The sequence below is a fragment of the Phycodurus eques genome, chromosome 5 (genome assembly GCF_024500275.1).
Source record: "Phycodurus eques isolate BA_2022a chromosome 5, UOR_Pequ_1.1, whole genome shotgun sequence".
Taxonomy (NCBI): domain Eukaryota; kingdom Metazoa; phylum Chordata; class Actinopteri; order Syngnathiformes; family Syngnathidae; genus Phycodurus; species Phycodurus eques.
In genome coordinates, this window is record NC_084529.1 from 25,250,454 (window position 1) to 25,265,821 (window position 15,368).

Here is a 15,368-nt window from a genome sequence, read left to right on the forward strand (position 1 = left end):
CGTTCATTTTTTATTTTATTAGTTTAGGATTTCGTGCATTTAAAAAAAAAGGGGGGGCTGGGTTACTGTCACACTGCGCAGTATTTTTGTCCAGACAGAAGTGGGTCAAACCCTGGCAGGGGCGATTCAAGCGAGACCATCCGTACAAAAATAACGTCAAACGCGCTTAGATTTCCACCTAACGTTCAACCTTTTCCGTAAAATGGAAAATAAATGAGTTTTAAACGTCCAAATGTAGGTCACGTTTTTTTTTAAAGAAATAAATAAATAAAAATAAGAGCAAGTGGCTTGTGAGGACTTAATGGGGCTCAAAAGTCCGCTATAGCCGGACTTTCGTGCATTTAAAAAAAAAAAGTGGGTCACCCAAAAAGAAAATGTAGGTAAAAACCCACTCACACGCACAATTGAACCTAATAGTCCTCAACTTGCCGGGCAATCAACTGCTTACCTGCCGGTTATGCAACCACCGCAACATACTTGATTGAGCTCACCAAAGCCGACCCCCCCCCAAAAAAAATAATGCGTCAAAAGTGAAGTTTGGGCACACCTGGCTTCAAAGTGCCGTGTGGAGGTGAAGTGAGGCACGGGGGACTCACCTGCCCACTTGCCCAGACGGGGGGAGATCAGCTGCCCGTTGCCCAGCACCCACACCCTGAAGCCGGAGAGGAGCCGGTAGAGGAGCCACAGAAGCAGCGAGGCCACCGCGAAGGCGCCGACCCAAAAGAGAGGCGTCTCGGCCCCGCGGAGCATGTCCGGAACGTCGCTCCATGTCATGGCGGCGGAGATAAGAGCGGCTGTGGTGGTGGTGTTCGGTCCGGAAGTGTGCCTGCGAGTTGTCGGGTGAGCGGGACCTCAATTGGAAGGCTCTAATTTCCACGGCAGGACGTCAGGGTGGCTTTATAAGGAGGTTGTAGCATCACGCTCCTCCACTTCCTCCCCCCTCCACACTTGCTGAGCCTGATTTGACCACGCCCCGCCTACCTCGGCTTCTATTGGCCGCGAGCACCGCCTCTCAAGCGCCTCCTCGCCTCCCATTGGCTTTAATTTCGCGTCAATCGTTCGCCTTCTGCTCCGTGAGAAGGGCGGGTCAAAAGGAGGCTGGGACGCGTCGCCATTGGCAGGCGAGCCGAACAGGTTTGCCGGTTTCAGGTTGCGTTACGAAATCCCGCTGGAGTGCCCACGCCGCTTTATGAATGAAAGACGCCTCTCATTGGTGGGAGCCGCTCGCCAAGGCGCGCTCCCCTCGACCTCGGCCAAAGGGAAGAGCGCTGATTGGCCGCGCGACACGTCGGTCGGTGACCTCATCGCATGCCTACTAAGACATGAGTGACTCAGTTGGTTCTTTCAGGTATCTGGTTCTCGTCCGCATGGAAACCACCGCAGAATACCGGAATTCATATGCAGTATAGAACATTGGAATTATGCCTAGCTATCATCCATCCATCAATTCATCTATCATTCATCCATCTAGCTATCCATTCCATCTATTGATCGATCATGCTATTTAAATATCTGTCATCCATCCATCTATCTATCATCTATTCATTCAACCATCTATCTATCCATTCATCCATCTACAAACCCCAATTCCAATGAAGTTGGGGCATTGTGTAAAACGTAAATAACAACAGCATACAATGATTTGCTCATCTTTTTCATTCTCAACCTATATTCAACACACACGACAAAGACAAAGATATTTAATGTTCAAACTGATGAATGTTACTGTTTTTTTATAATTAATGAATAAAAAAATTAATTAATACATATTCTCTCATTTTGACTTTGATGCCTGAAACACATTCCAAAAAAGCTAGGACAGGGGCAACAAAAGACTGGGAAAGTTAAGGAATGCTTTTTTAAAAAACACAAAAAAACCTGTTTGGAACATTCCACAGGTGAACAGGTTAATTGCAAACAGATAAGCATCACGATTGGGTATAAAAGGAACATCCCTGAAAGGCTCAGTTGTTCACAAACAAGGATGGGCTGAGGTTCACCACTTTATGAACAACTGTGTGAGAAAATAGTCCAACAGTTTAAAAACAACGTTTCTCAACGTATAATTGCAAGGAATTTAGGGATATCATCAAAAGATTCTGAGAATCTGGAGAAATCTCTGCACATAAGCGGCAAGGCAAAAAAACAAAATGGAGTGCCCGTGACCTTCGATCCCTCAGTGGCACTGCACGACAAACAAGCATCATTGTGTGAAGGATATTGCCACGTGGGCTCAGAAACAATTCAGTTGACACAATTTGTCGCTATATCTACAAAGGCAAGTTAAAACTGTACCGTGCAAAACTAAAGTCATATACCGTACTGTATCAACAACACCCAGAAACGCCACAAGGTTCTCTGGGCCCAAGCTCATCAGGCGCCAAGTAGAAAAGTGTGTTGGGGGTCTGACGAGTCCACATTTCAAATTGTTTTTGGAACTCATGGACATTGTGTCCTCCGGGCCAAAGAGGAACCATCTGGATTATTTGGTAAATTCAAAAAGTTCAAAAGCCAGCATCTGTGATCGTATGGTGTGTGTTAGTGCCTATGGCATGGGTAACTCTGCGAAGGCAACATTAATGCTTACAAGTACATACAGGTTTTGGAGAAATATATGCTGCCATCCAAGCAACAACTTTTTCAGGGATGCAGCTGCTTACTTCAGTAAGACAATGCCGAGCCACATCGTGCATGTGTTACAACAGCATGGCTTCGTTATAAAAGAGTACGAGGACAGCAATCCAGACCTCTCCCGCATTGAAAATATGTGGCCGCATTATGAAGCTCAAAATACGACAATGGAGACCCGGACTGTTGAGCAACCAAAATTGTACATGAAGCAAGAATGGAAGAGAATTCCACCTACAAAGCTTCAGCAATTAGTGTCCTCAGTTCCCAAATGCTTATGTTGTTAAAAGGAAAAGTGACTTAAAACAATGGTAAACATGCCCCCGTCCCAGCATTTTTAGAACGTGTTGCAGGCATCAAATTAAAAACGAATGAATATTTGCAAAAAAACAAAACCAAAAAAAATCAAAGTTTAGCCGTTTCAACATTAAATATTTTGTTTTTGTAGTGTATTCAACTGAATATAGGTTGACAATGATTTGCAAATGTATTCTGTTACTATTTACGTTTTACATAAATTCCTAACTTCATTGGCATTAGGGTTTGTGTTCATCCATCTGTCATATATCCATCCATCCATCCATCCATCCATCCATCCATCCATCCATCTATCTATCTATCTATCTATCTATCTATCTATCTATCTATCTATCTATCTATCTATCTATCTATCTATCTATATATCTATCTATCTATCTATCTATCAACACAACAATAGCAGATATACCGTTAGTGCACATAGCATAGCATGTAAAAGCAAATACAGTACATACTAGGTTATACATAGTGGCAGAAGTCTCCCTCTTGATTTTGAGTGAAAAACTACAACTCCTAGCAGTGCTTTCTGCTGCCACTCTCGCGAGACTTCCCCTCCACCTCCGATCATCATCAGCATCAGCATCATGACAATGTACGAGTAGCTTCGAGAAGAGCGGGACGTTACGTAAACAACACAGGGACACCATGCTTGTCCAGAAACATCACTTTATTTTCATGTTATATTACTGTACATACATATTGTATCACCTCTTCTGCACAATTTCCTCGCCACCCCTCGCACACGCACACAAGTGCAGGCGCCATGCTCCCTTGCTCTCTCCCTCACACGCACGCGCACAAACTAAACGCAAAATGCGCGCAAAAGGACCTCTGACGCCGTCACGTGAAGCCTGCCACGTAGTCTGCGTGCGTGCAAGACTACAAAACAGCTTCGTGCACGGCCGGGGTGCGCGCGCGCCGGCTCGCAATCCGCGTCACAAGTGCGAGCCGACGCGCGCGCGCGCGCGCGACTGCAACCTTAGCTCAAAAGACCTCACGCGCGCGCACACACACACAGACTGGATAAAGTTACATTATAAGTCACATAATGATATAGCATTTTACAAACAATGTACATATAAGCAAATGGTTAGAAGTATAACACACACACGCACACAGGTGGGTTGAAAAAAGAGAAACAAGTATTTCCTAATTTTGTTTACAAAAAAAAAAAGTTTAAAAGTCCCCTTGACACGTGGTTCGTCCTGGCAGCTGTAAACAGGACAAAAAAAGTATAATTTTAATTCTGGGAAAATGAAGGATAGTTTATTTTTTTAAAAGCATTTTATACACTAACACTACAAAAAAAATCAACATATTTTGTCTTAATTCAAAGTTTTAGTCTCTCCTTTATCTCATACACACACAATTACAATTACGCACCCCTTGAAAGTTCTCAAAGTTGTTTTCTTCTTCTTTTTAATGAATATAGGTTCCTGGCCCCCTCCTCTTAACACGCACACACACACACACACACACACACGAGGGGTATTAGTTTAACATTACGTGTTTATTACCATTGTAAGTGTATCGCACCGAGAGCTGTTTCTAATACTTTGGTTACCATACTTAATTACAACTAAATACAATACAAGAGGGGCGCAAAATATTAGAAACAGCTCTCAGTGTGACGCACAGCGCACGCACAGGCACACACACACACACAGTCTAAACCTACCACCTAAACTTCTCTCAGATTTAGGTTTGAATTTGAATGGCTTAAACACACATGCACATAGCATATACTATATTTATGGAGTATGTGACATAATATGTATCAATGTGTATATACAGTATAGATACAGACAAACATAAAATGCGACATTTAATGTTCTAACACATTTTTGTTTAAATGAAGGGAACATAAAAAAATGACAACATAGAAATGAAAACAAAACTAATAACATTAAGTAATGTTCATTTTAAACCATTTTCACACAAATATGTGTTTTTTTTAGATTTAGTTTTAAACATAAGGCACTTGGTTTCTCATTACAGCACCACCAAAATGGACACCGACACACACACACACACACACACACACACACACACGCACACACACGCACACACACATTAGGACCTCAAGTGTGAGCGTCTTCCTCATCTTTACAATAATAATAATATTTAACCCAACATATCAACCTTGTATTATGCTCCTGAGAAGTAATACGGCAAAAGTGTACAAAGTGACGACAAAGAGGCACAACAGTCTCACGCACAAAACACACACTCACACACACTCCTCAGATATGAATAATGTCACTATAACATACCTCTTCTGGCTTTATGGGCGACGTCTGAACACACACACGCATATACAGAGAGAGAGAGAGAGAGAGAGAGAGAGAGAGAGATGTAAATAAACTGTTACACAAAAAATTGTCATAATCATAAATAATGCCGTTCTATATTCTATCCACATTTATAAAACATTGTTATAAGTTGTTGTATAGTTTGTGCGGTTGAATTTCAAGCTTTAGCAGCTGTTTTAACACCGTAAATAATTTTCACTGTGTTGGAAACACAAAATAATATTCTTTATTAGCATTTTCTTTTATAGATTATTGAAAATAATCAGTTAATGAACACACACATTCATGTTTGTTCATAGCAAAGAATGTAGCACACTTCTAGTTCAAATATTACCACACACATCATGTACGACTCAAGACAAAGTCTCAATCAAACTCAACAAGAAAAGGGGACCAAAAACATTTGTTTTTAATTATAATTATTATTTTTTTACTCACATTTCGCCTGCAAACACATCAGATCACTGGAATGTAAATTATTATGATTATTATGATTACGATCTTGCAAAGACAATTTTTGTTCTACTCAAAATACATTTTGACTTGCATATTAGATTTTAAAATGTCTTTTTTTTTTCAGTGTACAGATTTATATCCATTTTGCACATGAGGGAACACACACACACACACTGATGAAAAACGTTATAAACTATTCAGTCTTTGTTTCAGTTCTACAATTTTTTAAGAATTTAATGCAAAATTTCCAATCTGAGATAATGTTATAAGGTTAAATAATTATCAACAATGACATGATTGCAATCACTAAAAAGGACACACACACACACACTTACTATGAGTTCCTAGTATGCGAAAATATGCATTTTAACCATTTAAATTAATTTATTATTGATTCGTACTTATTTTAGCCACTGAAAATTGCACACGCACAAACACACACAAAAATCTCAACTCTCATACGCGCATACACACGCACAGATATTACATTTCAGCTGAAGTGTGAACTTTGGGGGGGGGGGAGAGTTCCATTGTATTTTCTACGAGAAAACGTAGCGATTGTACAAAACAGAACCAGGGAATGCAGGACCCGAGCTCTTCCGACCGGCACGGTAGCTGCTGTCCCACTAAATGACGAAAAGTTGAGCTGGTTCACAATCACAACCACACACTTGTTTACAGCGAATCAGAACAGGGTGTTGAAAATTGAGCCCCATGCTGCTTCACCAAGTACCAAGTTGAGCGCATGTGCTTATAGCGTCATATCTTTGGCCTCTTCTAAAAGATGATACACTGGAAAACCCACAAACAGTTTCCTGAAGACAAGCAGAAGAAGGACAAGGATGACTGGAACCCTGTCCTGTTGTCTGATGAGACCAAGATAAATGTATCGGTTAAGATGGTGTGTCAGGCATGTGTGAGGGCAACCAGGTGAGGAGAACAAAGTTCATTGAGGGAACCATGAATGCCAACATGCACTATGACGTACTAAAGCGGTGCATGATCCCTTCAGAAACTGGGCCGCAGGGCAGTATTCCAACATGGTTCCCTTCCGAAACGACCACTGCCTTGTGAAGACAATCTGAGGGTAATGGTGATTGACTGGCCGAGCATTTTTTCCAGACCTAAACCCCATTGAACATCTGTGGGGCATCCTCAAACATGAGGTGGAGGAGCACTCCAAAATCTCCAAAATCTATGGTGTCATCAAGGAGGAATGGAAGAGGATTTTTTGGGGGGACCTAATTTGGACAGTTTCACTTAGGGGTGCAGTCACTTTTGTTGTCAGTGGTTAGACATTAATAGCTGCGTGTTGGGTTATTTTGAAGTGACAGTAAATCGACATTGCTATACAAGCTGTACACTGAATTATTTACATTATAGAAATGTGTCATTTCTTCAGTGTTGTGCCATGAAAAGATACCATAAAATATTTACATTTACACACAATATTTACACAGCAGTACAGTGACGCTATGATACAACAGTCAATAGGACGTCTTCGTGTGTTCAAATTTAATCACCAATGAACCTAAGATGGAGTTTTTGGGGGGGAAATGTGGGATTTGAACCTGGAACTTGTGACTGTGAGACACATGTGCTAACCACATTCATCCACACGCCACCATCTTACAATGTTTCCTAACGTCACATATACACTTGCACTGCAATAAAATGGGTTACAAAAATGGCCTCTACACAGATAATACAAAATATATTTTATTCGAAATAATTATGAAATTTCTTGATTAAGAAAGATGTACATTCAACACCTTTACATGATGCTCTTTATCTAATGTTGCTTATGGCAGGAAATAAAGTAGACAAAATATTATAAAAAAAAAAAAAAAACATACACAGCGAAATAACACAAAGATGTGACACTTTTTTTCTCCATATTGTTAAAAAAAATCACTGGTATAAATGTCATTTATGAGCTCAGAGTGGCAAAATATACAATTTTCATCTATAATAAGTCACACATGATCTTATAGGAAGAAATGTTGAAAACCATTTGCTTTCATTCTAACTGAACACCTCTCATTAAGTAAATGGGACCAAACGGGCTCAGTATTAAAGCCAAATAGTTTTGTTTTGCCATCATATTTTGGATAGACATGAAACATTTTTTCGTTTGCAGGAAGGAGTTTCTTTCATGCAAACTACATAAACAACAATTGAACACAATTGGAGCTTAAATAATTCCACACCGCACCCCAAAAAGACTCCTCCTTTCCCCCCCCCCCCCATTCTAAAAAATACTGTATTTTTATGGTATGTGTCAGATTCAAGGATTTTAAGGCTAATTAAGGCCTTAATTTAAGAAAAAACTAAAATCTGATTTCAAACATTTTCGGGATCCAGTTGTATTGCGTGCCATTGTTATTGTGATGACGTTTGCTTGTTTTTGAAATTCAACAATTCATTCATCATGTCAACAGACGGGAAACAAACATGCGATGGAGTGACGTTTACCTTCCCATGCTGTGAACACAAGACATTGGCTGGCTATGGGTGTTGAGGTGCATCACTTTCAGGCTATCGGGCCGACGCCCCTCCTCTACTTCACCCTCTCTCCCAGCTTGTTCTACCGCTTTCCTTCCTTTGTGGGTCAACAGAAAGAAAAGATTCATGTAACCCCCCCCCGAAAAAGTGAGGAAAACACACGAAAGCAAGATTCATTTCTTTTTTCGTGTTTTGCATGGACATGTAATTGAACGGAAAAATATTTTGTATTCTATTTAGTCCAATTAAAATTCAAACACCCAAGACTTCAAATTGTATTATTAACTATATTTAAATTTACTGCATTTTATTTAGAAAATGTTTTGTGTTTATTTATTTCAAATTCCATAAAATGTAAATTAAAACACTATTGTTTTTTATCAATTAAATAAAAAACAATTTATTTATCAGATTATATTTTCATTTCTTCAATGCTATTGAAACAAACAAGATTTAGTTTTATATTTTGTATTTACTTACTTATTTCGCTACACTTTGGATTTTAAAACACACGCAAGGAAGATTGAATTTATTTTTTAGTCAAATATTTTTGTATTTTATTGTGATTAAAATTTAAATACAATAAAATGAACACATACACGAAAATTCATTACTTTTCTTTTATTTGAAATGTTTACAATATACAGTATATGACATTAAAAACAACCCTCCAAAAAAACAAATGTGATCTTGACTGAAATATTTCATTTTTTATTAATACATGCTATTTCATATAAAAATGCAATCCGATGCACTTGACATGAACCAAAGACTAACATGGGGGGAAAAAATACAATGTACAGTACAAAGCAAAAGTGTGTTAACAAGAATGTAAAAGTGACTTGTGTGACACAATATATATTATGAATTTCAATGTGTTTGTGTTTTTTCACATCATTCTCTTCCTTAGGAAGGACTGTGTCAAATTTAAATTTGATTTGTATTTGGAGTAAAATATGACATCATATATTTCCAATGACTCAATAGCTAAGCTAAAGCCAAAACAAAACATAGATGAGGTGAGATTGTTATTGTGATTAATGTGTTAAATGTACATTCAGAGTCCAATGCACGCAACTGTCTTTAAAGCACAAGCCGTGGGGAACGAAAGACCCTTTTAGGTGTTCAAATGATGGGAGTAGGACAGGGGTGGGAAACCTGAGCAGCCATTTTCTCTGCCGAGGCTCCACTGCCTTTTTGTTGAGGTTTTTTTTTTTTTGGTGGGGGGGAGGGTATACACGGGTGTGGAATGTATGCGAGTGATGTAATAGTGACATTACATTACATTCATTCATTCATCCATCAGCACTACTCATCCCCGGGGCTCCTCACAAGATGGCCGACCTGCTTCTTCAACATTGCATTAGGAACAGATTGTTTTGTTTTTTTACCCTCTGCTTTATTAGCACGCGCACGCACGCACGCAGGCGCACACAATTTCACGTCTTTATTTTAACTATTACTATGATACAGTAAATGCAATCTAGATATTTTTTCTTGCATTATTTTATCTTCAGAGAAAATTGGCTCAGAAATTATTTTTAAAATTCAGCACCCAAAGCCAGTTTCGCTGAGCAACATGAAATTTGGGAGGCAGTCTGCCATTAGGACACCCTAATGCTTAGGGATTGGGATAGCCGGGGATTCGGATCGCCAAGGTCCCCGCCTTCGGCCCCCGCCCAGCTCGCACTGCACCCGACCCCTACGGCCCCTCCCACGGGTGGTGAGCCCACAGGAAGGGGGACCCACATTATCCTTGCGGGTTGTGCCCGGCCGGGCAGCATGGGCGCAGGCCACCAGGCGCCAGCCTTCGAGCCCCACCTCAAGGCCTTGTTCCAGACGGGGGCCCCGGTGACCCGCGTCCGGGGAAGGAGAATAACACAAATCGGTGAATTTGTGAAAAAATAGGCTGGCATCACTGTGCATACCTTGTCAAACCGATGCTTGCGAAATGTTGTGATGTGCGTGCCAGGCCAGTACTTGGCGATGTCACTTTGTGAAGAAACACAACTGCTGTATGATAGGTGAACAAAGAGTTTTCACATCAGTAGTAGCGTAATAAAAAGACAGTAACGGGAGAAGAGGACAAATGAAAGGGATGGGTGTGGGAAACAATGGTGGCCCATAAGTATAAAAAAATTACAAAACTGAAAACAAATTCACATAAGATGAAACAAATTTGCACTGAATGAAATGCACAGGTAAAAACAAATTGACAAAATGTGAAAGACTTTCATCAAATGCAAAACAAACGAACAAAGAGCGAATCTAACAGAAAGGGTGTAAGTACAGGAAGCAAGTATTCTCTCAACTGCGCCATTACCTTTTTCGCGCTGGCTGGCACAGTTGTCCCCAAACGCCACAGAGACTGAACAGGAACTATTTTAGCGATCATCTCAGTCTGAAAGAGGTTTGAATTTGAAATACAACCTCTGTACGCATTTCAAACCACTTGTCTCGGGCAGGTGATATAATAGTAAAAAAAAAACGGGGTGAGTGGGCAGGGCTCGGAAGACGTCTTTTGCACTACACTATCAGAAGCGCTGACCTACATTAACAACCTAAATGCTAATATTTATTCCATGAAATTGTATCAATGGATTTCCCAACAGTCCATTCTCTTCATTCATGTAATGTTTCTCTTTGCTGCACTGCTTCCAGTACTGTAAATGAATGCTGGATTTTTTTTGTCCAATTACATTTCCCTCTCTATGTACTGCCATAATAATCTGCCCACGACATTCAGAACCATTCGTGCTGACCAATATAATGACGGCAGCATTTTCCCATCTTCTGATTGGTTGTTTCGAGCAAAACTCGCCAAACACATCTGTAGCGATCTGCACACATGAATACATTTAATAATCAGCATGCCTGGTGAGTGTGTTGTACAGTAATCCCCTCTCCATTGCGGGTTTACGTTCCAGACCACCCCAGCAAGAAATGAAATCCGCGATGTAGAAAAACCTGATTTACCGTAAATACACTTCTTCTTTTCCGTTCGGCTTGTACCTTTAGGGGTCGCCACAGCGCCTCATCCTTTTCCATGTAAGCCTATTCCTCTATAGTTCCCACAGCTCTGCACATCAACCTTGTTCTTAAAAATGGGCACCAGTACACTGTTCCTCCATTCCTCAGGCATCTTCTCACGCACTAGAATGCTATTGAACAAGCTGGTCAAAGCTGGCTGCAGCGGTCCAGTCTTCTGGAAGCTCCTCCCGTCCACCGAAAGCCTGTCTCACCTTCTGCCGAAAAGCTGCACAACACTCGTCCTGTCTCAGCTTCCACCACATGGTTGTCTGCTCTGCCTTTGTCTTTCTAATCTTCCTCCGCACCACCAGAGTCATCTTCCACACCACCATCCTATGCTGTCTAGCCACACTCGCCCCTACCACTACCTTACAGTCGGTAACCACCTTCAGATTACATCGTCTGCACAAAATGTAATCCACCTGCGTGCTTCTACCTCCGCTCTTGTAGGCCACCCTATGTTCCTGCCGCTTCTCGAAAAAAGTGTTCACTACAGCCATTTGCGTCCTTTTTGCAAAGTCTACCACCATCTGTCCGTCCAAGTTCCTTTCCTGGATGCCGTACTTACCCATCACGTCTTCATCACCCCTGTTTTCTTCACCAACATGTCCATTACAATCTGCACCAATCACAACTCTCTCTCTGTCTGGGATGCTCAGAACTACTTCGTGTGGCTCCTTCCAGAATTTCTCTTTCACCTCTCGGTCACATCCTACCTGGCGGGGCAGAGCCGCTAATCACATTATACATAACACCCTCAATTTCAAGTTTCAGCCTCATCACTCAATCTGGTACTCTTTTCACCTCCAGGACATTCTTAGCCAACTCTTCTTTTAAAATAACCCCGATTCCATTTCTCCTCCCATCTACCCCATGGTAAAATAATTTAAATCCTGCCCCTAAACTTCTAGCCTTACTGCCTGTCCACCTGGTCTCCTGGACACACAATATATCAACCTTTCTCCTAATCATCATGTCAACCAACTCCCGAGATTTTCCTGTCCTAGTCCCAACATTCAAAGTCCCCACATTCAGTTCTAGGCTCTGTGCTTTCCTCTTCTCGTTCTGCCGAAGAACCCGCTTTCCACCTCTTCTTCGACTTTGACCCACAGTAGCTGAATTTCCAATGGCGCCCTGCGGGTTGACCGCGCCGGTGGCGGACGTTGTTAACCCGGGCCACGACCGATCCGGTATGGAATTCTTTGGATGAACGCTCATATTTGTTTGGCAAAGTTTTAAGCCGGATGCCCTTCCTGACGCAACCCTCTGCATTTATCCGGGCTTGGGACCGGCCTACAGTTTGCACTGGCTTGTGCCCCCATCGGGCTGCATTTTTGCCGTAAATACACCCTAGGTATAATTTTATAGCATTTTTGGCACTTACATTTTTTTTTAAACACAAAGCACACTTTAAAACAATAGAAACACATTTGAACAAATACTATTTTGACAGAGAGCTAGAGCAATGGATAACACAATAATATTGTACAAACAGAACAATAAATAGAGTAACGACAAATAACACAACAAAAACTTACACGAAAGCGGCATTACTGCGTCTTATTTACAATTTATATTTATTTTTATTACGTTATTAGATTAATACTTATTCTTGAATGCTCCAGTTGATGTACATGGCACAGTTTCATGCTGTCATATTGTTTTTATGTGTAGTAGTGATGATTTCTATGACTGCAACATGACAGCGTTGGATTAAGAATAAGTCGCCACTAAAAGCAAAGGTACCAAATGCACGGCCCATCACCGGTAAAAGGGAAGTAAGCTTATGACCTAGCAAAAATTTAGGTAATACAGCAGTCTTACTTAAAATACAGGTTTATCACTGAAGGTTATTCTCGAGCACCAAGTCCACTCTGCCTAATAGTGGTGACATGCTAGCAAATGAGATTAAAAAAACAATTCCAGAATGTGCTGATGAAAGGGTTTTTAAAAATATTGCTTTGTGTTCATTTTGTCTTTTGGGTTTAATTTGTTTTGTATTTCCTTCCTTATGTATTCACCTGTTTCGGCAACTACTTCCTAACTTATTTTGACTCAAATTTGATAATTGCATATAGTTGAGAAGTTTGTGTGGTAGTTGGGAAGTTAGTGTGGTAGCTGTTGTGCTTTCAGCAGTATAGCAGACCTCCACCTGAGACATTAATTATGTATTACAGGGATGGATGAATGGATATATGGATGGATGGATATGATGGATGATAGGAGGAAGGAGGTGATAAATCGTTTTTTAGTTGGCCCCTCCCCCACTAGTCACCTGAGAGACACACAGACCAATCAGCTTTCGAGACAAGCTAAACATAAAGCAAAGAGAATTACACGTCATGTAGCTAAAACAACAACTTAACTTTGCCTTAAATTCCACTCGCTTAATGCTTACACAATGGAATGGAAAACGCCATAGGTGGGCAATTCAAACACAGGCCCGGCCACCCGGCGCTCGCCTTCGAGCCCCGCCCCCAGGCCTGGCTCCAGAGGGGGGCCCCCGGTCACCCGTGTCCGGGCAAGGGAAACCTCGATTTTCATCTTAGGAGTCTTTGAACTAATATCACTGGGGTTTAATAAGGTGAGACTGCCTACATACAGTATCTGTGTATTATACTGCCCTTGGGACGCAAAGGCACACACACACAAGGAGCAGCACAATGTCCATTGAACTGAGGCAAAAAACATTTTTAAAAATGCGTAATTTCTTTATATTCTATTTAATTATGACATTTCTGTAGGTTTTTATAAAGTACAATATCATAAATGATTGTGTGATTTTACCCTGAAAACCATTACAAATGTTGTTTTGGGGGAGGCTAATACGGATTAATGGTGCTTTCCTTCATTTCACTAAGAAAAATGATTTGAGACAACAGATTTTTAAAGTATTTTGAGTCACGAGCCAAATTGAACTTGTAACCCAAGGCACAACTGTACATGCATGGCAAATATTCGTGCTTCCAGCGCAGCAGCGCATGTCAGATGCATTGACATTAGCATTTTGTCTGAGCCTTTTTTCCCCTAATAATTTAGTTGGACTTTGCACAAAATGTAATGAGTACAGAACTGACACATTAAGCCACTCGATCGCATTCGATGCTGTGAAATAATGACAAAATATAAGTAACAGACTATAAAGACTCAGACTGTGTTAGCTGCATTGAAGTTCATGTTTACAGTCATGCTTTTCTCCCAATAATTGAGTAGGATTTTGTGCAAAACTGGCATTGGAAATAATGTGCTCTCAGAGCCTTTCCTCACAATATTTGTGCAGGAATTTGCACACAAAAAAAATCATTTCTTCAACACTGACATATTAGATAACTTGATTCCATCTTAAGATTTAAATTAATGGCAAAATACATTATTAAATGACAAAAAAAAAGCAGTTCGACCATTTACGAATTGAGCATAGTCCTTGAGGGACTTTGAAATATATAATGATGGGACAGAGACGTCGAGTGTGTGTGCGAAGGCCGCCAGATTAGGCGTATGTAAAAAATAAACAGAGTGCTCGAAAGAGAGGAGACCGAAAATAATTGTGCACTGTGAGTCACGACCAGGAATGACACAGATACAGACACACAGACACAGACAGACAGACACACACATACAGACACACACACACACACACACACACACACACAGACACACACACACACACAGTCTGTCCTCCCCATTGAAACGGCAAGAGAGGATAAGGGCCACTGTTTTTTTTCTTGTCATCAAGGCCTCCAAGACAGTGAAGTGCCACAAAAACCCAAACAAACAGGCCCACCTTTTTAAATTTAAATCAACGATTGCTAGGAAAAGCCAAATTTTTATGTTGCAATTTGGACAAGAGCTGACAAACATGAGGATGAGAGTATGCACGTCTTCTTCCTCCTTCCTATCTGCGCCCCTCACGTCATCCTCACTCAAACATATTTTTTAAAAATTGGTCTTAAAAATATAAAAATATCTATGATGGTGAAATATTATCAACCACAAAGGACAGTGGCCATCAGCTACAAGAAAGCGTGATTGTTGTGTTTGTCTCATCTGTTTCCCCAGTCAAATTTATAATATATTATTTAGACTTTACACCGATTTTATCGGCCTGATCGGTATCGG

The 15,368-nt window shown here is 40.7% G+C and overlaps 1 protein-coding gene across 1 annotated transcript in view; it reads right to left on the reverse strand.

Annotated features, from left to right (window-relative positions):
• Positions 1–921, reverse strand: part of hsd17b12a (hydroxysteroid (17-beta) dehydrogenase 12a) — a 30,965-nt gene extending 30,044 nt beyond the window's left edge. The window contains exon 1 of the mRNA XM_061678294.1: positions 597–921. Coding sequence (XP_061534278.1) covers positions 597–774 — 178 coding nt within the window. The 5' untranslated portion in view covers positions 775–921. The remainder of the gene's footprint in view (positions 1–596) is intronic.
• Between the last annotated feature and the right edge of the window lie 14,447 nt (positions 922–15,368).